Source organism: Gobio gobio (assembly GCF_949357685.1).
Source record: "Gobio gobio genome assembly, chromosome: 11".
In the NCBI taxonomy this organism is placed as follows: domain Eukaryota; kingdom Metazoa; phylum Chordata; class Actinopteri; order Cypriniformes; family Gobionidae; genus Gobio; species Gobio gobio.
Window position 1 is genome coordinate 40,022,428 of NC_137104.1, and position 27,162 is coordinate 40,049,589.

The 27,162-nt window shown below is 37.9% G+C and overlaps 1 protein-coding gene across 2 annotated transcripts; it reads right to left on the reverse strand.

The window, feature by feature from the left end:
* Window positions 1–494: 494 nt before the first annotated feature.
* On the reverse strand, window positions 495–23,537 carry scamp3 (secretory carrier membrane protein 3). Of its 2 annotated transcripts, XM_079829071.1 has the most exons (10): window positions 23,317–23,507; window positions 23,075–23,154; window positions 11,334–11,414; window positions 10,986–11,102; window positions 8,225–8,345; window positions 6,936–7,064; window positions 4,260–4,428; window positions 4,068–4,169; window positions 3,810–3,933; window positions 495–1,726 (listed from the first exon to the last, which is right to left on the reverse strand). In XM_079829071.1, exons 2-10 carry the CDS (start codon window positions 23,126–23,128, stop codon window positions 1,577–1,579), a joined length of 1,047 nt encoding a protein of 348 aa, XP_079685197.1. In that variant the 5' UTR covers window positions 23,129–23,154; window positions 23,317–23,507; the 3' UTR covers window positions 495–1,576. The 2 variants fall into 2 exon arrangements, with proteins under 2 accessions (XP_079685197.1, XP_079685196.1); XM_079829070.1 differs by having other exon boundaries at window positions 23,075–23,537.
* Window positions 23,538–27,162: the final 3,625 nt, after the last annotated feature.

Below are 27,162 nucleotides of genomic sequence, written 5' to 3' on the forward strand. Positions count from 1 at the left end.
TTTAAAACGTATATTAATAAAACAATAAAAAGAACATTAATAATATCATTTTAAATGCACATTTTAAATCACTTTTTTAAAAAGCATTTGGCAAAGGCTTTTCTCTCTCTATTTGCCAATTGCTTTTCTTTGTCGTTTTGTCAAATTCTTTTCTGTATCCATTTGTCAATCAAGTTAAAAAATGCCATTGGACAGTACACACGTGGGAATAACCAATTTTACTAATATATGTTTGGTTGTTGTGAACTGTTCTGAAACGCACAACCGCGTTTTTACTTTGAAACATGCCTTTTGAAGTTTAATAATTACATAAAGCCGCATCCAGTTTTCCCGTTTTTTTTTTTTTTTGTTCCCAAATTTCAGACCTTCAAATGATAAAGATTTTTGTTATACCATTTAAGATATTTGACAGGGCTTTTTTAGGGCCTTAAATTTGATATAACTAAATTCAAGACTTTTTTAAGGAACCCAATAAAATGCAAATACTAATAGTATAATATGCATGTTCATTAAATTTAATAAAACAAATAACACAATGACATACAGCAGCAACACAATAACAGTAAAACCAAGTAATACTTTCATATACGCATATACTATTGCGTTAGACAAAACATTAGATTGAAATTACAAAAAGAAGAAGTTACAAATCACTAAAGCAATACAACTATATTGGCCACAGATAACCACACCAATCTCTGCTACCACATTTTGATAAGAAAATTTGAGTTTTATGTCAAGGTATCAAGTTTGATTCTGTATTCCAAAGCTTTCCAAAGCTCAAATCACCTGCCTTAACCAATGAAAATAAAGCATTAGTCATGTATCAATGCAAAGAGGTACATACAGTAGTTTATGCTGCATCAAAACATGCTTTTTTTATATAAATAATGGTCAAAGCAAGAAATCCATCCACCAACAGACTAATAAAGTGAATCATAATCTCTAAAATAAGTGAGAATCCTCTCTTTCGTTAAAAAAAAAGTTTTGGCAAGGTGAACTTCACAGGTTCTAAGTAACCTCAATTCTAGAGCAATGAAATGATCCCTTTCCTGGCCGTATACAGCTATTTACAAGGAAGTCGAGGAAAAAGCAAAGGCAGAATGTGGCACGTCTTACTTGAATCTGCAAGGCTGTTGTACCTTACACTTTGCAAGCTTTAGAGATGTACTGTACATTGACAAGAACTGTGAGACAAAACCTGGGGTCTTAGGTATATTTGTATGATTACAGTGACTTTTTCTAGCGTAACAAATGGAAATGAGACAATTGTATTAGTTGATCATAGTGTAGATCCTCATAGAGAGCATATATATAAACCATCGTTTCACATCAACACCTAGATCCTTTTTGCACGTCTGAACTAATGGTCTGATCCTCAGCAAGACTGCCAAACAATGACAAAAAGAAATCCAATGTTGCATTACTATTAATATGATATGCATGCAAGAGGGGTCTAGGGTAAGTGTGTTGGTTTGCAATTCAGCCATGTCTAGGGGTGCAAGAATAAGTCACTGTCTCATGGCAGCGTAACCAATCAGGTTGTTCAACCTTTTCTCTTTTTTCATCCAGGTCTCTACCGAGGTGCAGTGAAGGCGCCCTGTGCAGCAGAAACGGTGGCGTTGGTGGCTGCCTGGCGCACTGCCTGATTGGAAAGCACACCGGTAGCAAACTCGGCCTGGGCCTTCTCAAAGCTCGCTTCAGTCTGCCTGTACATGGAATGAACCTGATGGAAAAATACGGAAGAGATCGTCATTAAAAGATCAATATGTATTATGAATTCTACATACACTACTGTTCAAAAGTTGGTTTTTGAAAGAAGTCACTTATGCTCACAAAGGCTGCCTTTATTTGATCAAAAATGCAGTAAAAACAGTGATATTGCGAAATATTTTTTCTATATTAATATATTTCATACTGTAATTTATTCCTGTGAAGACAAGCTGAATTTTCTGCATCATTACTCCAGTCTTCAGTGTCACATGATCCTTCAGAAATCATTCTAATATGCTGATTTGGTGCTGATTTCTTATTATTATTATCAATGTGAACAATGAAACTAGTTGTGCGGCTTAACGTTGTGTGAGTCTTTGATGAATAGCAACTTTTCTAACTTTTTTTCATAAAAAAGTCTTTACAGTCAATTTTGATCAATTAAATGTGTCCTTAATGTATACAATTATTCATTTCTTAAAAAAAAAAAAAAATCTTACTGACCCTAAACTTTTGAACAGTAGTGTAATTTGAAACCAAAAATTTCAATAAGACACTAACGCAAAATTAAGATGATCTCTGAAAGAATCTGCATTTAATATATCATTAAGCATTATTTCAAGTTTAAAAGTACTAAAGAGCACGAAGAATGTTGTGTTTTAATGACAAAATCCATAAACAGCCACCCAGATGTGACCGACAAATCACTCTACCCAACAATAACGTATGGAAATGCAGATGTTGTTCTACAATTGCCATTCATTTACATACTGAACGCCAACTAATATGGCATCTTTATTGCAAACTCTATTGAACGCTATAAAAATCGAGAGATGCACAGAGTCTGAGATAAACATACACATGTCAGCTGTGGGGTATTCCAGAAAGCAAGGTTAACTTACCGTCACATATACCCTGAACTCTAGGTTGATTAACCCAAACCTTGCTTACTCGAGGTATGCTGGTTCTAAAAAATTAGTCCCATCACTACACTGGGGTGTTAGGACCCACACAGACCACAGGTTGAGCGCCCCCTGCTGGCCTCACTAACACCTCTACCAGCAGCAACCTAGTTTTCCCAGGAAGTCTCCCATCCAGATACTGACCAGGCTCAGCCTGCTTAGCTTCAGTGGAAAACCAGTCTTGGGCTACAGGGTGATATGGCTGCTGGCGATGGATTAAAACACCAGGTGTAAATGGTTGTGTGTCTCCCTCATCTACTTGTTATCCGATCGTCCAAAACGCATCTTAAAGAGTTAGTTCACCCAAAAATGAAAATTATCCCATGATTACTCACCCTCAAGCCATCCTAGGTGTTATATAAAAAAAATGTCCTGGCTAATCCAAACATTATAATGGCAGTGAATGGCAGCCCAAAAAAGTGCAACCATCTATTATAAAATCCATACAGCTCCAGGGGGCTAATAAAGGCCTTCTGAAGTGATCAATGGGTTTGTGTAAGAAAAATATCCATATTTAACACGTTATTAAGTAAAATATCTAGCTTCCAGCGGAACACCTTCCGTATTCAACTTATAAAGAAAGTGTAACGCCTCGCAGTTCAAAACGTTTACGCTACGTCAGACGTCATCGTTGCGCCAGTTACACTTTTTCCGTTAAATATGGATATTTTTCTTATACAAACCCATCAATTCGCTTCAGAATGCCTTTATTAACCTCCAAGAGCCATATGGAGGACTTTTATAATGAATGGATGCACTTTTTTGGGCTGCCATTCACTACCATTATAAAGCTTAGAAGAGCCAGGACATATTTTAATATAACTGATTGTATTTGTTTGAAAGAAAAATGTCATATGCACGTAGGATGGCTTGAGGGTGAGTAAATGGGGTAATTGAAATTTTTGAGTGAACTATCCCTTTAATACCAGGTGTAAACAGGGCCTAAGTCTGTTTTTTTATACAGCGAAAAGCCCATTAAACCCTGAAGTAGCTGTGGAAAAGCTGCCGAAGAGGAATAGACAGCTTCACCATAGGATGAATATAAATATTTAGTATAGTTTTCAACTTATATTTAGTATTATAGCCCTAATTTGACTGCCAATGAATGTGTAAAGGGTTTGCTGTGTGATTTACCCTCTTGAGCAAAATCACTCCCATGGCCGCCTGAGCGGTGAAGAGCACAGCACTGATCATCATGATCGCACCCACTGCCTTGCCATCTTTGTCACTAAACGCGGCTAAACTCACGATCCACCCACTGAAACAAACAGGAGAGAAGGAGAGAAGTTTATAGAGTAACAAGTCAGTGGCCAAATTTAAGAATGGAATAACACAATAAATAGGTTAGCAATACCATTTTTTGCACAAATGTGGCTATTTTGTCACGCTCACCTGAAGCCCCAGCCAGGGATACCGATAGCCATAATAACATAAAGCACCAGTTGGGCGAAGAAGACAAAGAAAAAGGCAAAGAAGTTGAAGGAACTGTCACTCCTGTTGAGAAACAGAGAACAGAATGCACAATGACTGATCCGTGATGTTTGGATGAGACATCAAATCTAAACGCTGAATCGGTGTACATACCTGAAGGCTTTGTACAAAGGCCTGTACCAACAGACGAAGGAGCAGGGGGTGAAGAGGAGAAACCAAAGGATGGCAAAACCAAAGCCAACCGGGGACGAAACATTACCGGGTAGCCCACAGAACATAGCCAAACAGGCGATGAGGTTAAAGAGCAAAGTGCATGCTGTGACTGTAAGAAGAGAAAGATAAGTACACAGTAAGTAAAGTAACACAATGTAGTAGTTGACCAATATTCCTATACTAGGGATAACTAGAGAGCAACTGCTAATATGTGATACATAACACTATTTAATTAATAGTTAAATATTGCTGAAATAAAATAATAGTTCAACCAAAAATGTAAATTGTACACCTATATAACTTCAAAAATCAGAGAGATCTGGGGCAGTATAAGGGTGTATGTATGTACCGGTATACGTATTTATTTATTTTTTGTTTGCCAATTCAGCATTATAATAATTAACAATAAACTATTTACATATAGCACCTTTAAAAGTAGCTTATCAAGGCACTTTACAAAATAAAAAAATCAAGTACAAATCATAAAATAAAAATATGGGCATACATATCAAAATATCAGACTAAAGCCTTCGATATCTGGGTTAAGAATGGAATCTGCACATTACAAGATGTTTATTCATCATCTATTTGTCAACATCATGCGGTTGTGCAATTCAAGGTGGTACACCGACTCTATTGGTCAAAGGTTAGGTAATCTAAATTTAGATCAGAGCTAGAACCTATTTGTGATCGATGTAGGCAAGCTCCTGCGAGCCTTTTACGTATAGTCTGGACATGCCCAAGTTTGTATAACTTTTGGAAATTGATTTTGATGTATTTTCAGATTTAATAGGATTGCCAATAGAATCATCTCATTTTATTGCTATATTTGGTGTTACAGAACAGAACAGAACATGCACCCAAGTAGCTATAATTGTAAAATGACAGCCTTTTGCACACTACTTGCCAGAAGATTAATATACAGACACACTATATTGCCAAAAGTATTGGGACACCCCTCCAAATCATTGAATTCAGGTGTTCCAATCACTTCCATGGCCACAGGTGTATAAAATAAAGCACCTAGGCATGCAGACGCTTCTACAAACATTTGTGAAAGAATGGGTCGCTCTCAGGAGCTCAGTGAATTCAAGCGTGGTACAGTGGTAGGTTGCCACCTGTACATAGTCCATTCGTGAAATTTCCTCACTATTAAATATTCCAGGTGCACAGTACGCAGAAGTTGCCAAATTTCTGCTGAGTCAATAGCTACAGACCTCCAAACTTAGTGTGGCCTTCAGATTAGCTCAAGAACAGTGCATAGAGAGCTTCATGGAATGGGTTTCCATGGTCGAGCAGCTGCATCCAAGCCTTACATCACCAAGGGCAATGCAAAGCATCGGATGCAGTGGTGTAAAGCACGCCGACACTAGACTCTAGAGCAGGAGACGTGTTCTCTGGAGTGACCAATCACACTTCTCTGTCTGGGTTTGGCGTTTGCCAGGAGAACGGTACTTGCCTGACTGCATTGTGCCAAGTGTAAAGTTTGGTGGAGGGGGGATTGTGGTGTGGGGTTGTTTTTCAGGGGTTGGGCTCTGCCCCTTAGTTCCAGTGAAAGGAACTCTTAATACTTCAGCATACCAAGACATTTTGGACAATTTCATGCTCCCAACAGTTTGGGGATGGCCCCTTCCTGTTCCAACATGACTGCGCACCAGTGCAAAAAGCAAAGTCCATAAAGACATAGATGAGCGAGTTTGGTGTGGAGGAACGTGACTGGCCTGCACAGAGTCCTGCCCTCAACCCGATAAAACACCTTTGGGATGAATTAGTGCGGAGACTGCGAGCCAGGCCTTCTCGTCCAACATCAGTGCCTGACCTCACAAATGCGCTTCTAGAAGAATGGTCAAAAATTCCCATAAACACACTCCTAAACTTTGTGGAAAGCCTTCCCAGAAGAGTTGAAGCTGCAAAGGATGGCCAACTCCATATTAAACCCTACGGATTAAGAATGGGATGTTCATGTGCATGTAAAGGCAAGCGTCCCAAACCTTTTGACAATATAGTGTAGTTTAAATGGAAAGACCCTATTCTTCCCACTTTTTCTCACTGGATTAAGGAGATTATGTGATCATAAACTAGAAAAAAAATAAGATACTCTCTTCAAGAGTCTGCCCAGTGATTCTATGCAATCTGGCAACCCTTCTTGTCATTTGTTGAAAAATTCAAGTCAGGAATACAGTCCCAAAATACTGCATGTATAATTAATGTTTTTTTTGTTTTTGTTTTTTGTCCTTGTACAGTATAATAGATGCTTTATGTCTGATGGGTAGAGCCTAGAGGGTGTTGTGTTGGGGTTTTGACTGTATATACTCTACTGTTATATATTAAATATATATAATATATATATATATATATATAATATTAAATATACAGACCTTGTTCAAAAAAAAAAAAAAAAACAGTCAGACAGATTTTTTTTTTTTTGCCGTGATGAATATAGATAAATAAATAAAATAAAACGGTCAATCACTACATAGGAAACAAACAATTTCAGTTTAACAGAAGAAAACACAGAGGATAAATTCATAACTGGAGCATTTACTAAGGATGATGACACAAACCACCATCCGAACACTGCAAAAAACAAGATTGTACTAAACCGAGCAAACTTACACATCCAGTAGTAGTACATGGTGGTGACAGTGCGCTTGAAGCTTTGGCTGATCTCCAGATTAATGTCCTGATAAAAACACGGCTTCACCGGGCAGAAGGAGGGCAATGGGGGCCAATTATTCTGACGAGCTGAGGGAGAAGGACACAGAAAATGATTCATTTCCCCATTCATCAATCACATCCGCTAGCATCACTCCATTAATGTCTTGTTCATTACCGCCGAGGTCTAAATCTCACTCCTTTGAAAATACCATCCATCCATCACTGTCATCTTTTTAACCGTTCCGTTTCTTTGTCCCCTCCCCTCTCATTCAGGTCTCATCTATCTCTGCACCTTCAGCATAACCCTCGCTAACAATTTCAGAAGTCCATATAAATAATCCCTTCAGTTCTTAAAATACACTGCCCCATCCCCAACACTTCTATTCCTACCAGGCCCTTAGTTGCTAAGAAATTTTCTCAGACATAACTACATAATTATTACTTTTCACATGAAAGTAATAAGAATAAATACTGATTCAGTGCAGTTTTTGTTACTCATTGATGCTTGAAATTCCTTTAAATAACGCAACGCTATGCCCTCTGTGTGTACGATACTGCGTGCCTTAAGCACTATTAAAACTGAATGAATTGATCACCATCCGTAAAGATGCGACAAAGTGATTTAAAAAAGGATGCATTAATGTTGTGAATTAGCACATTTTATTATACCATTTTTAAATTTGCCGTTAAAGTTTTATATGGGACAATTACAAAACACACTGATTCTTTTCACATGCATTGGTGCAAGTAAGAGAAGAAAGCTTTATAGTCAAAATATAACTGCACACTCACTTCAGCAGTTCATTGCCTCTAACGTACACAAATGCTATCTGGCCATTTCACAGCCTGATTACTCGACTGCCAAAAATACTGCCCTGACCAAATACTGATTTGTGTGGATTTCAATATGGTAAAATGTGCAAACGGAGACTACTTCACTCTTTTTGGTAAATTTATTCAAAACTCTTTCATAATGCATGTGACAGGTGGTTGCCCATGTAAACCCACAATGCTAGGATGTTGTGGATGGTTGTCAGGTCCTTCCTATGTGGTTGCTAAGGTGTTATGATACCTTTTTAGCATTACAATTTTATTCAACAGGTTATGAATGGCAAAACTAATTGCACATTGCCTCCAAAATGCCAGTAGCAAAACTGAAGACACTGTTGGTTCAGGGTGTTACTTTTACATTTAATTTCCCTGGCAAACACATAAACTAAGATATTTTCCTTTCATTCTTCACTCACAGGCTCCAGACCCAAGTGCATGGGCATCCAGCTCTCTCTCTCTCTTCTCCAGCTCCTTTGCTTTTCTTTCTAGTTCCTCCTGCTTCCTCAACAGATCTGCTGTGGTGGCATTTACTGCAGACTGTGAGAGAGAGAGAGAGAGAGAGAGAGAGAGAGAGAGAGAGAGAGAGAGAGAGAGCGAGAGAGCGAGAGAGCGAGAGAGCGAGTTAGTTAATCAGTACAATATACAGTACACTACAATTCAAAAGTTTGGGGTGGCCAAAGCTGCATATATTTCCTCAAAAATACAGTAATATTGTTAACTATTACTACAATTTAAAAATAACTTTTATATTTTAATATATTTTAAAATATAATTTATGTGATGGCAGAGCTGAATTTTCAGCATCATTACTCCAGTCTTCAGTATCACATGATCCTTCAGAAATCCTTCTAACATGAAACATTTCTTATTGTTATCAATGTTGAAAACAGTAGTTGATCCTTAATATTTGATATAACTGTAAAAAAAAATCTGGATTCTTTGTGAATAGAAAATTCAAAAGAATAGCATTTATTTGACATACAACTTTTTAACATTATAATAGTCTTTACTGTCACTTTTGATCAATTTAACGTATCATTGTTGAGTATTAATTTCACAATTTTGTACATGCTATTCCCATAAACAGCACAATAATCCACAGCCAGCAGTCTTAAGATCATTCAGGCAAATCAATTTAATATTATATGTTGTGAAAAACACTGAAAATTCCACCATGCCAAATATAGAAATATTAAATAATTTAAAGATCAAATTATACAACCATCATGAAATATAAAGCTTGATTGCTTAATAACCACTCAAGAATTGCATCATAGTAATAACAGATCTAGCACTAACAGAATTAAAATATTATTAAATATTTAGTATTTAAATAATACTGAAATATTGCTTTATACATGAAATAAGAAACATACACTGGACAAGATCGGGCAACCGAGTGTTGAAGTTGATGCAGTAAAATATTTACTAGTAAATGTGCCGATATGCACTAATAAGATCACAATGATGATAATGCACTTTCAAAATACCATATAATGAATAATTCCTTATTACGAATTATTTCGATTTTTAGAATGCATTTTAAGAACTTTTCAGTCAACTGGGTAAAACCGTATACTGTGTTGAAGTTATTTTCAGCAGTCATCAAGCTTGTACACACTGGTCACAGACACGAAGATGTATTAATTTCCTGTTATGTTATTGATATACTGATTGCTCACTAAAACCCCCGCAGTCATCCTGTTTTCAGCCCATTTCAAGTTTGATTTTGACGTGACAAAGCGGTGAAATGGCGGAGTTGTTTACTTGCTTTTTAATTAGCCTTCCCATTAACGGCACCATTATCTTCACTCAGGCCGATGAGAATGTGCACGAAAACAAGAGGCAGGATTTATCGCACAAACCAATCATAACCGATCATATCCAATCATGGCGCGATGGAGCCTCTCACGTGGCTTTCCCCAATTCATTCTCAATTACCCCCCACTAAACCCATCGCATGCTTTAGGGGGTCTGTTAAAAGTCAATTAGTCTCAGCCTCAGACTTCAGGAGTTTCAAAGTTGTCATCTGATTAGTTGAATTCTATAGGGCTGAATCCGAAATCGCCCCCTAAAACCTCATTCACTATTCCCTACGTTAGTCCACTAATATAGTTCACTTGAAGGAGTGAATGAAAAAGAGTGTGTGAAGTCGGACAGCCGTTTAGTGTACATCGGCTGAACACTCGTTATTGCGGTGCAATGTGGGATTGAATGAGTGCATTCAATACTTTGGTTTTGGACACAACTACAAGATGGCTGTCCCCTCAAATAATGCCCTATTGTGGTCCCAATCGCCCCCTATACACTTAAATAGTAGTGGTGTCCGAAACCATAGTGGATGTTATTGAGTGCACTCCTTCTATCCCACATTGCACCGCAATAACGAGAGTACAGCCGATTGTACACACAGCGGCTGTCCGAATTCGCTCACTTGTTTTCTTTCATTCACTCCTTCAAGTGAACTGTATTAGTGGACTAAAGTAGGGAATAGTGATTGAGGGTATAGGGGGTGATTTCGGAGGCAAGACAGACACCGCGTCCCGCTGTAACTTCACTCTTGGGTGTCACTTTGGGACAGTGTTACTTTATAAAAACGAATGAATTTTACACTTTTTAAATGTCACATTTTGTAATATTTGTTTCATATTTTGTAATATCGATTATTTTCTCATCCATTTTTTTGGTGGAGACACTGCCTCCCTTGCCTCCCTGGAGGCAACCCTCCTGATAGTTATCTATAAGAAAGATGCGTTTTTTAATATTAAAAATAACCACTTCATTGTTTGTTCTGTGTTTTTACTTGAAAAATCCTTTAAAATAAAGTATTAAAAAAAAAAAAACCACTTCAAAATTCACTTTTTTGATACAGGTGTGTGTAATTTACATTGTAGAGCAAGTATCATAACGGTATGTTTACCACAGGCCTTCTTTTACTCATAAATAATAATAAAAAAACATTATAAATAGGAAAATCTTGAGGGAACCAGTGGCAAATTAGTCTTACGGGTTTCTGCGTTATCCCTGCAACAATGTTATTATGATATAAAAATTTGAGTCACATTTCTAGCAATCATAGTAAATCCAGTTCATGCACATGTAAACAAATATAGCTAATTTAGTTGAAATTCTGTGTTGAGTAACAAAGTAATGGACAATTCTAAAGCTAAGCAGCACCTGTGTTCCATTGGATCCATAATTCCTGGGCTCAGTGGGCGTGGTCCTGCTGGGAGGGGTTTGGACAGGAGGTGCAGCAGGAGACGTGGCTTCATAGGGAGGTGGAGGCTTCGTTAGCTTCATTTTCAAAAAGCAAAACAGTTATTATCAGTTTAATAAAAATGCAACTAATTATGCTGTCGATAGAATAAGCTATCGTGATAATGCAGGCAAAAGGTTCTGGCACAAACTGAAGTAAACGCTGTTTTTTTAATCCATTGTACTCCCATCATGTGATTTATTGATAATGAATAGCTATGTTAACTATGTAACACAGCCTGCTCACCAACCGTCAGGATTAACATTTACCTCTTTGTTGTTGTCAAACGGGTTGTAAAGGTCCAGCGTGGCATAGCCAGTGTTGCTGCTGTGCTGAGTCACTGATGGATCCTGCAAACACAGGAAAAACCAACCTTTCAGTTATAGAAAAGGTAGTAGATACAGGTAGTGATAAAATATTTGGGCTGATACCACAACATTTTTTAAAACAAGCTCAAGGTGGCCTAGAAACTGGCACTGTAAGCTCACAATTTTGCACTGATATCATTGTTTCTGAGGCAGAAACATCATCTGCTAGGAGACTGACCTTCAAAACACAAAAAGACATGAAATCCTTCTGATAAACTTAAAGTAAATAATCAGCAATAACTTAACTCATTAAATAGTTATGACGCGCATGGTTAAATTTATGTTTCTTGTGATCTTAAAACCTTGTGACCTAAAGGTCTTAAAGGGATAGTTCACCCAAAAACGAAAATTTGATGTTTTTCTGCTTACCCAGACCTGCCAACCTTGAAGAAACTTTATGAGTACACCCTACCCCCCCCCCCCCCCCCACCACGGGCCCCCAGCGCACCCGACAGCCCACCGCCAATGTACGCTCCACCGTTGTCCACACACCAGTAAGTAATCTATGAGATACCTAACACTAAAATACATAATATACACAATATACTTTCACCAATTACGATTTATTAGTTACTCCATAACCAAATACAAGTAGACCATAAATGTTGTACAGTTACTGCACACCCATCATTGTGTTCAGGATATTATATACAAAAAAGGCTGATGATGGTTAAACGTCATACAAAAATAGAACAAAAGACAGATTAAACACAAATAGTAAGATTAATAACAAACTACCGTATTCAATAGCAAAGGTGTTTGTTTTCCAGTAGATGGCAGCAATCTTCCACTAAACTATGGCACATTTCATATTTTCACTATGAATGAAACTGAGTAGTAGATATTTTATTTGAATTTGACATAAAATGTTGCTATTATATAAATAGACTATTATTACTAATTTATGTACATTTAATTTAATATTTAATCAAATTAAATATGAATTTTAATTAATAAATAAAAATGTATATAATTTAACACAACTACACAAAACTACACAACTGTAGAGTAAAAACATTAATAAAAAACTGATATTCCATGCGTTTAAAAACATCTGACAAGATTGGTAAAGTCACACTGTCTGGTGCCTCTCTAGACAACCCAGCACAATTGTTAGCATAAAGTTTAAGGTAAAAATAACTGCCATTCATTTACTAGTATCTTAATACTATGCAATTAGATAAACTGTTCCTTCATTACATCACTTTACCGGTCTTTATCCACATTTTTCATCTTCCCTGCATCAGAGGGCTTTGGTCTTTTTTATACTGTAGGGTAGGCTATGGCAGACTATAATGCTAATTTATAATGTGTCATGTCATGTGAATTCGACCATCTGTCACAATCAGGTAACTTTTTGTCTACACCTGGTGCGAGTTAAGCACCCTCAAACGAAAGCAATGCTTTCTACATTGAATGTGGCAAGACGCGACGCAACACAACGCAACAGTTACGTTAATTCATTTTATACCAGCAGGTCAAACAAAATCATACAAGAAACGAATTATGGAGCTTTGATATTACAGAAACGCAAACTCTATTCATTCATTAAAATTCGCTGAAAGTCAACCGAACAACTGTGCAACGTGCATGTTCTCATTTTAATTATCCATAACAACCCCAAAACTTGCCCGCTTGCTTTGCACATCTGCTAATAAACGATGGGCAAAGTTTTTCGACTATTTTTTTACCTTATTTTTTCCTTTTTTTTGCTCTGAATGTTATTGAGCTTGTAGAAGTTTAGCTCTTGTGTTCTTCTGAACATCTCGCGCTGCCATTGCCCGATGCCATTTTTATATCACTCCATAATCTGTCTGTTTTAAATGCCTATTCCCCGAGTGGTAGGCTACAATGACTGGCTGTTTTAAAATATCTACGAGAAGAAGCCTAGGCCTCCATACTGACAGCTGGGCTCATAGCTTGCAGGTTTGCTTAGTACACTGTAACAATATTTAAAAATGCATATATTTTTTCCCATTTGATTGGTTCAACCGCCACTCGCCCAAATTTATTTAAAATATAATTTTTCGTCAAGTCATCCGCGGCTGTCACCGCCAACAGCGTACCTATGTGACGCGGTTCAGCCATGGCATGCAAGCCTGCAGTTATCCGGCCTGCCTAGCTTGCTTGAGGCACTGAAATGAAACGAACGCGCGCGGCGCGGACTCGAAGCATTTGTCTAGGAGGGGCGGGCATGTAAGCGGAGGTAATGAAGCGCTCTGATTGGCCGAAAGCTTTTCACTCCACTTTCACGCTGTGGCTCAGCAGCAGAGTCAACGTCATAGATTGCACTGAAACCGGCGAAATGCGAGATGCAACAAAATGCGTACATAGAGAGCAGCGAATCGTACAAGCGTACCAAAGGGTCAAAATGCGTGCCGAGTACGAAAAATGCGTACATGTTGGCAGGTCTGCTTACCCCTAAGGCATCCAAGATGTAGGCGTCTTCGTTTCTTCAGTAGAACACAAATGAAGATTTTTAACTCCAACCGTTGCTGTGTGTCACTCATATAATGCTTGTCAATGGGGTCTAATTCTATTAGAGTAAAAAAAACATGGACAGACAACTTCAAATTAAACCCCGCGGCTCGTGACGACACATTGATGTCTTAAGACACGAAACGATCGGTTTCTGAGAGAAACCCAACGGTATTTATGCAAATATTTCACCTCATATCAGACGAATGCTTTAGCTCTGCAGACTGCCTCACACCGTGTGGATCGTTTTGTGTCTTAAGACATCAATGTGTCGTCACGAGCCGCGGGGTTTAATTTGAAGTTGTCTGTCCATGTTTTTTTTACTCTAATAGAATTAGACCCCATTGACAAGCATTATATGAGTGACACACAGCAACGGTTGGAGTTAAAAATCTTCATTTGTGTTCTACTGAAGAAACGAAGACACCTACATCTTGGATGCCTTAGGGGTAAGCAGAAAAACATACAATTTTCGTTTTTGGGTGAACTATCCCTTTAACCTTAAATTTAGATACAAATATAAACTGCACCTATTCACAGACTTCATATTATTTATATTCGCCTTATTTGACCACTATATGCTTGTGATTTGTAATTTTTTTATTACTTAAAGCTGCAGTCCGTAACTTTTTGTGCTCTAGCGGTTAATGAACAGAACTGCATGTGTCTTGCGGAAGAAGATTGCAGCCGGAGCTACTTTCTGTTTATGTCTATGGCGAGTCACGCATGGACTGTGCTCCTCCGCAGCGGTTCCTACCAAACCGGGCTTAAATATTCCCAATATAAACACTTATTATTATATTATAAGTAGGGCTGTGCAATTAATCGAATTTCGATTTCGATTTTGCCTCCCAACGATCACCAAAATAGTACAATCGAGAAAAAACGATTATTTTGCCTTGCGTTCTGAATGAAACGCGCACGCGCACATCCGCCCCTCCCGAACCCACAAATCTCTCTCAGGTCGCGAGACTCGTGTGCATATCATCCGCTGGAATGTAAAAACTCGGCGCGAGTAAAGATGGCAGAAGGAGGGCAGTTACAGCAGCGTTTGGTGAGCAAAAAAGGCAAAACCAACTCCGTTGTCTGGGAACAGTTTGGCTTCGAGGAATCAGACGACGAGCAGAAACATGCTAAGATTTGCTGCATGGTAGTGGCTGCAACGCAAGGGAACATCACGAATTTGTTTAACCACTTGAAAATTAAACAGAGTGACCTATGACAATCTAATAAAGAAACAAAAACTGACGAGAGCAGGGGTGCAGTGTAAACGTCCTTTTTTCCCCTCATATTTTTCAAATAATTCTCTCTTTGTAAACTTTGTTCAATGCATGCGAGATTGCGAGTGCTGCCATATGTTCGAATATGACCAGTCGTTTTCACCGTCATCACCCGGGTTTAGTGCTTTAGGGTTTAGGTTTAGAATGAGAAGCCGCGCGCGCTGTGAGAAAATGTGTCTCTGTGCGTTCATCCGAGAGCGCGCAAATATTGAGTTCTCTTTCAAGTCTTGCTCTTAAACGGACAAACTCACACAAAACGTATGTCAACATGTCCATCTTGATGAGTATCTTAGCAGACATAGTCTGTATATGCCTTAAGTGAACTTTATACAGTCGATAAAGAAGACGCGAGGTCTTAAAGGGGCAGTAGCCTTTACTGCTGTCTGTTTAATGTCAAACAACAAAAGACAAGTACATCACTCACCGCTCTTGATTGAATAGCTTTTGTAAGTTTAATAGGATTAATCTTTAATTTATGCACTCAAATATGCAATGTTATTTTACATTTGATACATTTCTGTACCTGAAAACTAATGTTAGACGTACATGAAAAGCATGGCCGAACCATATTGTTGATCTTATTTATTTGTGGTTATCATTTTTACGTGAATACTTTTATACTTTGATTAGAATATATGTTATATTATTTATTTTAATAGTTCAAAAAGTACAACAAATGTTACAATTTCAATTGAATTGTTGAAAGGTGTATTTTTAATAAATACAACACATTCCCAAAGTCATGTGAAATAATCGTGTTACATAATCGTGATTTCAATATTGACCAAAATAATCGTGATTATGATTTTTTCCATAATCGAGCAGCCCTAATTATAAGTGTACCGTAATGATTCAGGGTAAGACAAAAACACGGTTTGGAAAATGGATTCATGTTGTACGTTCTCATTATATAATTTTTGTAAATCTTGAACACAAAAAAAAGTTACGGAAATCAGCTCTAACTAATATTTGAAAATGAGGAAAATCGTAACAATAAACTATAAGTAGATGTGTTCTTGCCTGATTTATACATGCCATTTTAGGGTACGCTTACACAACAATTATGTGCCAAAAAATGGAAAAGTGTTTTTTCCGATGTTGTCAAAGCATTCCCCATTCACAAGGATCCAACAAAATGCTGTATTATGCATGCCGGGCCAGTAGTTGGCTATGTCTCTTTGTAAAGAAATACTATGCGCCTATAGACTGAACACAAAATATGTATTCGCATGACGTCAGAGTTTTTTCAAATTCATGCTTTTGTAGTTTATACAGAGATGGTAATCTCTTTTGCATTTCCCGGGGCCTGGTATTATAGCTGAAATAAATATAGCTGCAAGCAGCAATTAAGGGGCCAAGCTCAACTGTAACAATGAGCAATTAAAGGCATTTTAAGATGATTTAGGCAAAATGCCTGAAAAATCAAATACATCCACTAGTAATGTGATTTAATGGTTTATCGCTTTTGACCAATAGGTGGCGCTGTCACGAAACTGATGTGGTGTGGTCAGAGTTAGGTGACAATGACACATGCAAAGTTTGGTGTCAATATGCCAAAACATACAGCCTCTAGAGTCATTTTCGTCCATCGTCAGCACGGTCTGAAGATGATACAATTCAATTTTGGTGAAAATCGGACAAACGGTCTAGGAAGAGTTTGAAAAAAATCAAAATGGCGGATAGGAAGTTATGCCAAATATGGTAAAATTGGTATCTATGTTCTCGGCATGACCCAAGGAATCTATTAAGACAATGTTTCATTACAATAGGCAAAATTAAACTTTTGACCACAAGGTAGCGCTGCCCCGAAACTTTTCGAGTACTGTCAGGGCATGAGTTTCATAACAATATGCCAATCCGTTCATAAAATATAGCATTTTTTACTAAATTCAAAATGGGGGTAAAAAATTGGGTATCGTCCGAATCTAAAGAGTCCACTTTTATGATTTTTGGCCAAAGCGTTTGGATTATAAGCAAAAATAGCAATTTTTTTTGTATCTTTTTGTATCCACTAGGTGGCAATGTGCCGAAACGCTGCAGGTTGCTTCAGGTCATGGTTGTCATTACACACACCAAGTTTGGTCAGAATACGCTAAAGCATTGCAGAGATATAGCTTCACGTTCATTTTGGCGGGCACTTCGTTTAATTCGTTTGCACGTTTTTTGGTTACCGGTTTGACAATTCGACTTGAATTCCATAACTTTTGGTTGGCATGGTCTGAAGAGGATCTGGTTCAATTTTCGTGAAAATCGGAGCAACGGCCAAGGAGGAGTTTCAAAACGGCGGAAACATTTTCAAGACAGAACATTGCAATGGAATCAGAGGAAAACCTACGCTCATTGTATTCTGTCTTCCGGTTTGTATTTCCACAGCATGAAAATAAGATCTTACAGATTTATGAATGAACTGCTCGTTTTAAAATCTTCCCGCCCTACTGATATTTATTATGACATCCGCTTCAAACATTTCAATGCTTACATTAACTTTACAATCAGTAAATCCACTTCACCAGCTGATTATTCTTTGACAGCAATGCCATAGAAATATACAGAGCTACTGCTGAAATAGAAGTTACACAACAATTGTAACATATTTTAAAGATGGCTGTGCGCTTGTTTCTCTGGCACATTAAGGTCTATTAAGTGTACAGTGTTTCTTTACAAAATGACATCGCCAACTACTGGCTTGGCATGCATAACACATTGTTAATACCGCTACTGAAAAATTGACTAAAAACACTGAGTGGCGTGGCATGGCATCTTACGCACAAAAGCCATTAGCATATCTGGTGGCATATCCGGTTTTCATTGGCATGTGCCATTAAAACGTATGACATGTACCAGTAGATAGTGGCATGTGCCAATGGATTGCGTCATGCACCACTGACAATGTTTGGAAACTTCTTCGTATGTTGTGGCACCTCCAGTAGTGAGCAGCTTAGGCTACTGACATAATTGTGACATCATAAATAAATCAATCAGAAAAAAAATCATACATAAATAGCCTAATTTAGTAGGTTTAAAAAAAAAAATCTGTTAAACTTACTTGCAAATCGGTAATATTTTTCAAACATGTAGTCCGTTTGACACGTGTATTTGAGTTGCATGTGCCACTGAATGTTATGTAAAACTAGTGCTACTGTATGTTGTTGATCACGCAAACTGCCCATTCTAGGAAACACACGGTATAAATTAGTGTTAGACCGATATATCGGACGGCCGATATATCGGGCTGATATTTGTGATTTTATTTTTACGTGTATCGGCCAATACAAGGCTGCTGGGTTCGCCGATGTATTTTTCCCGGCATTGTTTACAGACAGGCGTCCACAGGCAGCTCTGTGCTGCTGGAGACGCTGCAGTTCATGCACTGCCCCTCCCCCACCAGCAGAGCTGGAATCTGCTCTTCAAGACAACGATAAGTTTTAAACTTTCAAAGCATCTTTTAACTGTTTGACTTAGTTGAAATTTTGCCATACACTTTGAAAGTGGAAACACGTTGCTCACATATAGAGCAACGTGTTTCCACTTTCAAAGTGTATGGCAAAATTTCAACTAAGTCAAACAGTTAAAAGATGCTTGCAACTACAGCTAAGCAAGTTTTTGCGTCCAACTGGAAAACGTAAATGATAAAACTGCTTGCCATTGTATTTAGGGAGCTGCAAATAGCTACGTTGTAGGCTATTTGTATGCATACGGTAGCGGTTACGAACACTGGTCATAGGATTAAAGGGTTAGTTCACCCAAAAATGACCCAAAAATTCATCTTCGGAACACAAATGAAGATATTTTTGTTGAAAGCTGATGGCTGAGAAAGGCTTCAGATAGGCCTCCATTGGCATTCAGTACATTCACACTCCCAAGACCCATAAAAGGCACTTACAACGTCGTTACAAAGTCCATCTCACCACAGTGACTCTACAATAATTTTACGATGCGACGACAATAGTTTTTGTGCGCAAAAAAAAATCAAAATAACACCGTTATCCAATTTGTTCTTGTCTTCCGTGTGTGCCTCCACGACGCATGCGCTAGAATATTACGCAGATCCGGCGCTCGGACACATGACCCAGAAGCGATTTGTTTACAAGCAGAGGAAGACGCGCGTGTCTAAGCTGTTGAATTCTACATTGATCGTGCTTTAGGTCTCGGCGTAGTTCTCAAAAGGGGGTTAAAGTGTGCATTTCATGGATTCTCGAACCCCGGCGCTACGTCATATTCTCGTGCATGCGTCGTGGAGGCACACACGGAAGACAAGAAGAGGTTGAATAAAGTCGTTATTTAGATTTTTTTTGCGCACAAAAACTATTGTCGTCGCATCGTAAAATTATTGTAGAGTCACTGTGGTGAGATGGACTTTGTAACGACGTTGTAAGTGCCTTTTATTGGTCTTGAGAGTGTAAATGTACTGAATGCCAATGGAGGCCTATCTGAAGCCTTTCTCAGCCATCAGCTTTCAACAAAAATATCTTCATTTGTGTTCACGGGTGTCGAATGACATGAGGGTGAGTAATTAATGACAGAATTTTCATTTTTGGGTGAACTAACCCTTTAAGTAATGCCGACGTTGTACCGTGGTAACATTATTTGTGGGAATTTTATTCAGCAACCACCTGGCTGTGGTTTAGACGCGTGTGGTGTTTGTGTGTGTGTGTCTCTCCAGTGTTTCCCACACATAGACTAAGTCGCGGTGGTGCGCCACAGAATCAACACCGGCCGCCACATACTGCGTTTTTTGGCGGCTGCCAAAGCAATTTTTTATCCCGCTAAAGCCTTATTTGATCTGTGCGTGATGAGACTGACTGTTGCGCTTCTGTTGCTGAGAGAACGAGCAGAGAGCGCGCGCGCACTCTCACCGTCTTCAAGCTGTCTTGCTCTCCCTCCCTCGCGCATATTAATCAAAATCAATTGAGAATTGACATGACGGTAAAAGGTCTAAAGACCGAAGTTTCACGTGGAGCATTGGGAGATTTTTTCCTGAATTACCGCTGGTGTTGCTCTCCAAGAGAGTAAGTTAAGTGCACCTAAGCATTAAATGACTAGGTTCTAAATAATTTTAAAATTAAGTATAGTACAGTCAGCGTGCACTTTATTATGCTGCTTGTTTGTTGATACTGAGTGCAATAGTGTAATTATTTTATTTATGCTTAAATATTTATTTTCAGAATTTATTTTCACCACTGAACTCTTTTTTTTCTTGTTCTACCTCACCTGTTTTTACTATTTGTTGAATATAGTTTTTTTTTTAGTTCAATAAATGTTCCTTTTTTAAATTTTAAATTGTTATCATCATGATCATTGTGTCATTTTTATGATGTAAAATTGAGGGAGCAAAAGCAGTATCGGCTCCAAATATCGGCTCAAGAAAATCGGCAGCCCGTATCGGTCATCGGCTAAGGCTGATGAAAAAAAAAATCGGTATCGGCACTAAAAAATCCATATCGGTCGATCCCTAGTATAAATCATAGGTCACTAAAACTACCGCATAAACCGGTGCATCCATAACTGTAAACCTTTAGTTTTGCATGATTCTGCATGCAGGCCAGTAGATGTGTAACAAGATGTGTAGATAAGTAAGTGTAACATTGGCCAGGTAAAGATAAACCATGAAAAACTTTTCTGTCAGGGCTTGCTGAAAAAGGTGTATGATACCATTGACTTACATTGGGGATTAGTCTACAACAGAGCCATAGAGAGAGAGAGTTGCGACAACTCCATAGACTCCAATGGAACGTTTTTTTTTACAGCAATGGCGGCTCGCGGAGACTCTCAATAGTTCCCGGAAGTAGCAGCCACGCCATAGAGAACAGCAGAACAGACCGTTTGTGATGCACTTTTAAAAGGGAAGACGTTTAATCAGTAAGATTTTAAATTATCAGCACATTTTAATCAAAATAACTTGTACATTAAAGCCTGCTTGTGTACATTATTCATCATTAAAAAAATATATATTTTAAAAACAACATCGCTGTAACTACATACTCATGCTACACATGTCGATGTGTAATAAAATTATTGAAAATTAATGCATTTATTGACTATTATTTACCAAAAATCGCAGTTCTGTCACTGTGACTATCAATTTGAATTGCCCGTCAAAGCACTTCCTGGAACTATTCGAGGTCTACATGAATCACGTGACTATCAAGCGTTTTGAACTTCCGTTGTCGCAACTCTCTCTCTCTATGGCTCTGGTCTACAACAACTACAAATTCATTTAAAATATGGATATAATTTAATATATGGTAAGTCGTTCTCATCTGTGGCTTTAATATTTCACAAATACTTGTATAGAATTTTAACAATGTGAACATGCATTCCTTCTGGAGATGCCTGAATGTTTTGTTAAAGTATATGACTTGCTGTAGCCACATTATAATAGACATCTACAGACCCACACTACTCTGCATTGTGAAGAGCCAGTGTCAAGGTCCAGCACACTTCTGAGTGGTTTGTGCCAGTTTTCATAATTCATTTCAGAATGGTAGGTGTCAGTTTATAATGGTTTGTGGCATTTTCTCTCATGCTATCTTACAATTAGGCCTATATGAAATGGCCTATATAATATGGTCAGTGTCAGTTTGTGGTGGCACATATTGGTACCACTTTAATTAGAACGTTTCTCTTTATTAGCTTCACTAAATAGTGTCTATACTGTTTTATGATTCCAAATGACACAATCCTATATGCAAATAGAAAAAAAAAGTGTTTAGTTATGTATTTATGCATTTAAAGACATTGTATAAATGTGAAAAAAGAAACTTAAATATAAATACATACAACTGGCCATGATATTACCAATATGGCGAAGCCTAATGGTTGTTATAAAAATGAACACCGGGATGTAATAAACACTCTTTGCAATATATTATTAATTAAATGTCTTTCTACCATTAAGTGCGCATGTGCCACTAGGTCATTGGAGTAGCCACAACATACGATGACATGCTCCGCAACAATGTCAGTGGCACATGGCAATCCATCAGCACATGCCACAAGTTTTAACAGCACATGTCACTATCCACTGGGCTGGCACATGGCACAATGGCTTCTGTGCATAATAAGATGCAAAGCCACTTAATGTTAAAGGGATAGTTCACCCAAAAAATTACATTTTGTCATCATTTACTGACCCTCATGTTGTTCCAAACCTGTATGAGTTAATTTCTTCTGTTGAACACAAATGATATTTTGAAGAATGCTGGTAACCAGACAGCTGACAGCAGCCATTGACTTCCATAGTATTTTCTTTTCCTACTATGGAAGTAAATGGGTGCCGTCAACCATGTGGTTAACAACATTCTTCAAAATATCTTATTTTGTGTTCAAGAGAAGAAAGAAATTCATACAGGTTTGGAACAACTTGAGGGTGAGCAAGTAATGACACAATTTTCATTTTTTGGTGAACTATATCTTTAATACTGCCTCTCACTTTGTTCCATTTTTAGTACATTGTCCTGTAAATGTACTCTTAATGTATCTATATTTAAAGCAACAAGTTCCCAACAACTAGCAGGTCAAATTAATGCTGCCTTCACGTGCTATCGAAAATGTCGTACTTCCCACTTCTGAAGTCGTGATTACGAGCTCATCGCATTCAAATTTTGACTTGAGAGGGCGTTCATGTCCAATTTTTTAAATAGGAAACTAGTATTTACGCTAATTCCGATAGCACGTGAAGGCAGTATTAGACCAGAACCCAAAGACCAGTGGAAGGATCAACCATGCAAAAACATTATCATGTAACCTAATATGATTGGTCTGATGACCGTTAAGTCTGCATCACAAGACCGTAGTACTACACAAATAAGGCCACAAATGAGAACAACAACAACACCATCAGTTTTCTAATGTATAGTTGCAAAAACTAGAAAAATATATTACCTGAAATGGATTATGATCATCGGCTGATTCAGGAAAAGTGGTGTATTTTGACATCCTGGTGCTGGTTTGGCAGATTAGAGCTTGCCAAGATGTAAAAAGAGGTTAAACTCAACCGTGATGACCAAGTACAGACCAGAACAGTGTTGTGTAACGGATTGTTACAGGCAGAAGTTAATATAGTTTAGTAAATAGCTGATTATTATAACACAATTTAACCTGAACAAATCACGGTTAACACTAACCAGCTAACCAACAGACATTACAACGAGACGTCAGGTGTCCGTTTCAAATCAATAACACATCTTGTCCTCCTTTTAAGTGGTTTATGGCCTTCTTCTTTGGTATTTTTATTTATTTACTTATTTTCTTTTGTTGGATTTTAAGCGAGACACGATTTTGTTTCAATTTCACTCTGACATCACTGGTGTATAGCGCTAGTGTACAGGAAATGTGTTTATCACATGACAGGGCTGTTGCCAGGTTGCACAAGAGAAATAAGCATTCAATCTGAAAAACAAAGGAAAATGAGCAATACCTTTTCCGCTCTGGAGGAGTAAACTGCAAAATAAAATATTTTTGAAAACAACTTAAATTCACAACAACAAAAGATTCACATTACTACATTAAATAACCCAGTCGTTATGGCCCTTTTTATATATAAATAAGCCGCTTATAATAAGCGGACATGGCAACACAACAGAAAGAGAGCCATCGAGGAAGTGGCTGCGTGACATGACGGTTAAAAGCCAATGAGAAAAGGTAATTATGTCACATGATGGGGGAGAATCTTTAGGGGAAAAAATTTCAACAACAGGCATGGCCTACCACTATCTATCTATCTATCTATCTATCTATCTATCTATCTATCTATCTATCTATCTATCTATCTATCTATCTATCTATCTATCTATCTATCTATCTATCTATCTATCTATCTATCTATCTATCTATCTATCTATCTATCTATCTATCTATCTATCTATCTATCTATCTATCTATCTATCTATCTATCTATCTATCTATCTATCTATCTATCTATCTATCTATCTATCTATCTATCTATCACATCACATCACATCTCATGCGGTTCCGGTTCCCGTTTGGCGTTTCAACCACTGGGCGTCACTGTTGCCTCGAAAATTGAGTCAGCATTCTAATTTCTCTCTGTAAAATATAGGAAGGGCATCGGGGCAAGTTGTCACACGGGCCGGGGAACATTGCTGAAGGCTTGCAATTCTCAAGTCATGTGAGTTCACATGGGTGACAGGAGGGCAGAAAGTCAAGTCATATGATACCTCAAACACAAACAACCTCAAACACTCACACATACACATACACATACACACACGCACGTGTTTTCATCTTTTATGGAGACTTTCCATAGACATAAAGTTTTTTATACTAGGTACAAACTGTATATTATATCCATTTACACTAGCCCTACCCATCACAGAAAACTTTCTGTATTTTTACATTTTAAAAATACATAATCTGAATTCTAAGCCAAAAATGTCCCCACAAGGATTTCGGATATATTGCCATCTTTGTGTGGACATTTATGCAGCGTTCCAGGCAACCCGTAACCCGTGTTTTTCCAACCTTCTACCCGTGAGAGTGCACTGGAACGGCAGTCAAACCCGTGACTTCACCACCCTTGAACGCGTACTAGATCGATGTACTCCCAGTTACGAGCTCTGACGTCACATAGCCCGCAAAACAACAATGGCAGCCCCTACAGATGCGGTGTTTTTTAAACAAATGACGTAAAATAAAAGGTATGCGCCGTTTTTTCTCATCCGTTTCCCTCAAATAAGCAAGGAGTAAGCTCCTTTGCAGATAGAAATGATTGTAAATGAGCCAGAGGTGGACAGTAACTAAGTACATTTACTTGAGTACTGTACAAAAAGTACACTTTTTGAGTATCTGTACTTACCTAGTAGTATTTTTTCTGGAAACTTATGAGTTTTACTCCACTACATTTCTATCAAGGCCCTCGAAGTAGAAAGGCGTAGCCGCTTTGAAAGTCAGTGGATGATTTGTTTTCTTCTTTAAAACGTGAATCTTTTTTTTTTTTTGCAGACAGTCTATCAGTAATCACTCTTGTAGGATCACATGAAGTTTAATGATTTCCAAGTATTTTTTGAACACCAATCAATTGATGGCAAAATAGAAGGCAGCAGTTCCCAGACGCAGTGTGCGCAACCATGGCCATACTTAAAAGTTAAAATTCAGAAGAGCAGACGTGGATAAGTCTGAAAAAGTGTGACTACACGACAGTGCACACAGAAAGCTGCTTCTCAGACGCCAGACCACAAGTACTGAATTTTAGTCTATTGAATCTACTAAAATCTTATTATAGTCAATTAAAACTAGACTAAAACTAAAACAATTCAGATGCCTAAAATGTTATAGTCAAAAGTCTATGACTAAAACTAAATAAAAATTTGCTGTCAAAATTAACACTGGTAAGAAGTATGGTTGGTCAAATTATTTTGATAGATTTACCCGCCAAGTTGACATAGCCTTGTGGATACAGTGCTAACGCATAGGTAATGTTCGACAATGATGTTAGTTAGCATGCAAAAACGTAGTTGGGCTAATAATGTTAACTGAAGTCCTTTCAGAAATGTTTTTTACATAATCCTGTCAAATAAACACAATGTAGAAACCTTTCTTTTCTAGTATGATTTTGACTTTGATAAGAGCTTTGTAACTTTTAAACAAGTATTTAAATGAGGTATGCTAGCATGTCAGATGGAGCATGACTGGCTTAAACCACAATGGTGGAACAGCGTGCATTCATACAACAATGCAACAATAATAAAATAATGTGTTTACTTTTACTTTTGATACTTAAGTACTTTTAAAAGCAAGTACTTCTGTACTTTTACTTAAGTAAAAATCTATCTTTACAACTTTCACTTGTAATGAAGTAATATTTAACCGATAGTACTTAGTACCTATAGTAACAATAGTACCTTTTACTTTTACTCAAGTAATGGAGTTGTGTACTTTGTCCACCTCTGAAATGAGCAAAGGCCTAAGCCCCGTAAGGTCCGCCATGCTTGTTTACATCTAGCTACCACAATTCCTTGCTCAGGAAGTTTGGCGTGGCTTTGCCTGGAACGCTACAAAGTCGTGAGTCGTGGTATGAAGTTGTAACTTACGGGCTCAAAACCCTGCATGGAACGCAGCATTAGTCCCCATAATGTAGGGTTTACCAGGCCACACACACAAACCCTTCTTTGTGCTCTCTCATATAACTGTTTGTTCAATTCCATTTACTTCCATTTACATAATCACTTTTAAAAGTTTGACCTCACTGGAGAAGTTCAGGACACTTTCTCTGATCTTAGAGTTTCTGCTGCCAATTATAAAATGTTCCAAAAACAAGGCAGCACTTTGACTTCAGTCTTGACTAATTCACACATATTGAACGGAAACCAAACACTCCACCAATTGGCTTTGAGACAGCATGGCTCCTGGATCACATTATTTTTATGCTCTGATCTTGGTGTGCAAGATTCCAGTGAAGTTCAAATGCAATACATTAATCAATGAGCATGACAGAGCAATGGTAAACAGGAAAGGGACCTTAAATGAACCATTCACGGAGAAACAATATGCTTTTTATCTTTGAGTTCAGAGGAAGGTTATACTAAAGTGACGAAGATTTGTCACTATTAATTCCCCAAACCATCTTTCTTTTATAACCTAAGTGGGTGTGTCCGTGCTTCCTTTTGCTTTCCTTTGAAACCACAACATTCCTCAGCCAATCAAGCGATGCATGGCCCCATGACATCACCGCCTGTGGAATGAGCTGACATGAAGCCCGCACTGGTGAGTTGCCAAGGAAACCAGCAGGGATGGAAGGCGCTTTAGTGGACCGTGTGGGCTTGTGGATTTTGCCACTGATTCCCAGCAGTATGGTGTCAATTAAAGAAGGGTAGAAATCATGATCTAGGGCTAATTTAGTGCATACCACCACAATGGGCTTAAACTACATAAGGCTAGAGTTAAATACACAGTGAAGACTTGAAGACCTTGTTTTAGAGTGCTTGTAAATGAATCTGGTTAACGAGGTGCGC

Coding starts and splice junctions, on each gene's coding strand:
- scamp3 (XM_079829070.1), bottom strand. CDS start 23,128: ATGTCAAAATACACCACTTTTCCTGAATCAGCCGATGATCATAATCCA. Junction 7,065..8,224: donor TGCACTTGGGTCTGGAGCCT/GTGAGTGAAGAA, acceptor CTTCTCCCTCAG/CTCGTCAGAATAATTGGCCC. Junction 3,934..4,067: donor ATCCCTGGCTGGGGCTTCAG/GTGAGCGTGACA, acceptor TGTTTGTTTCAG/TGGGTGGATCGTGAGTTTAG.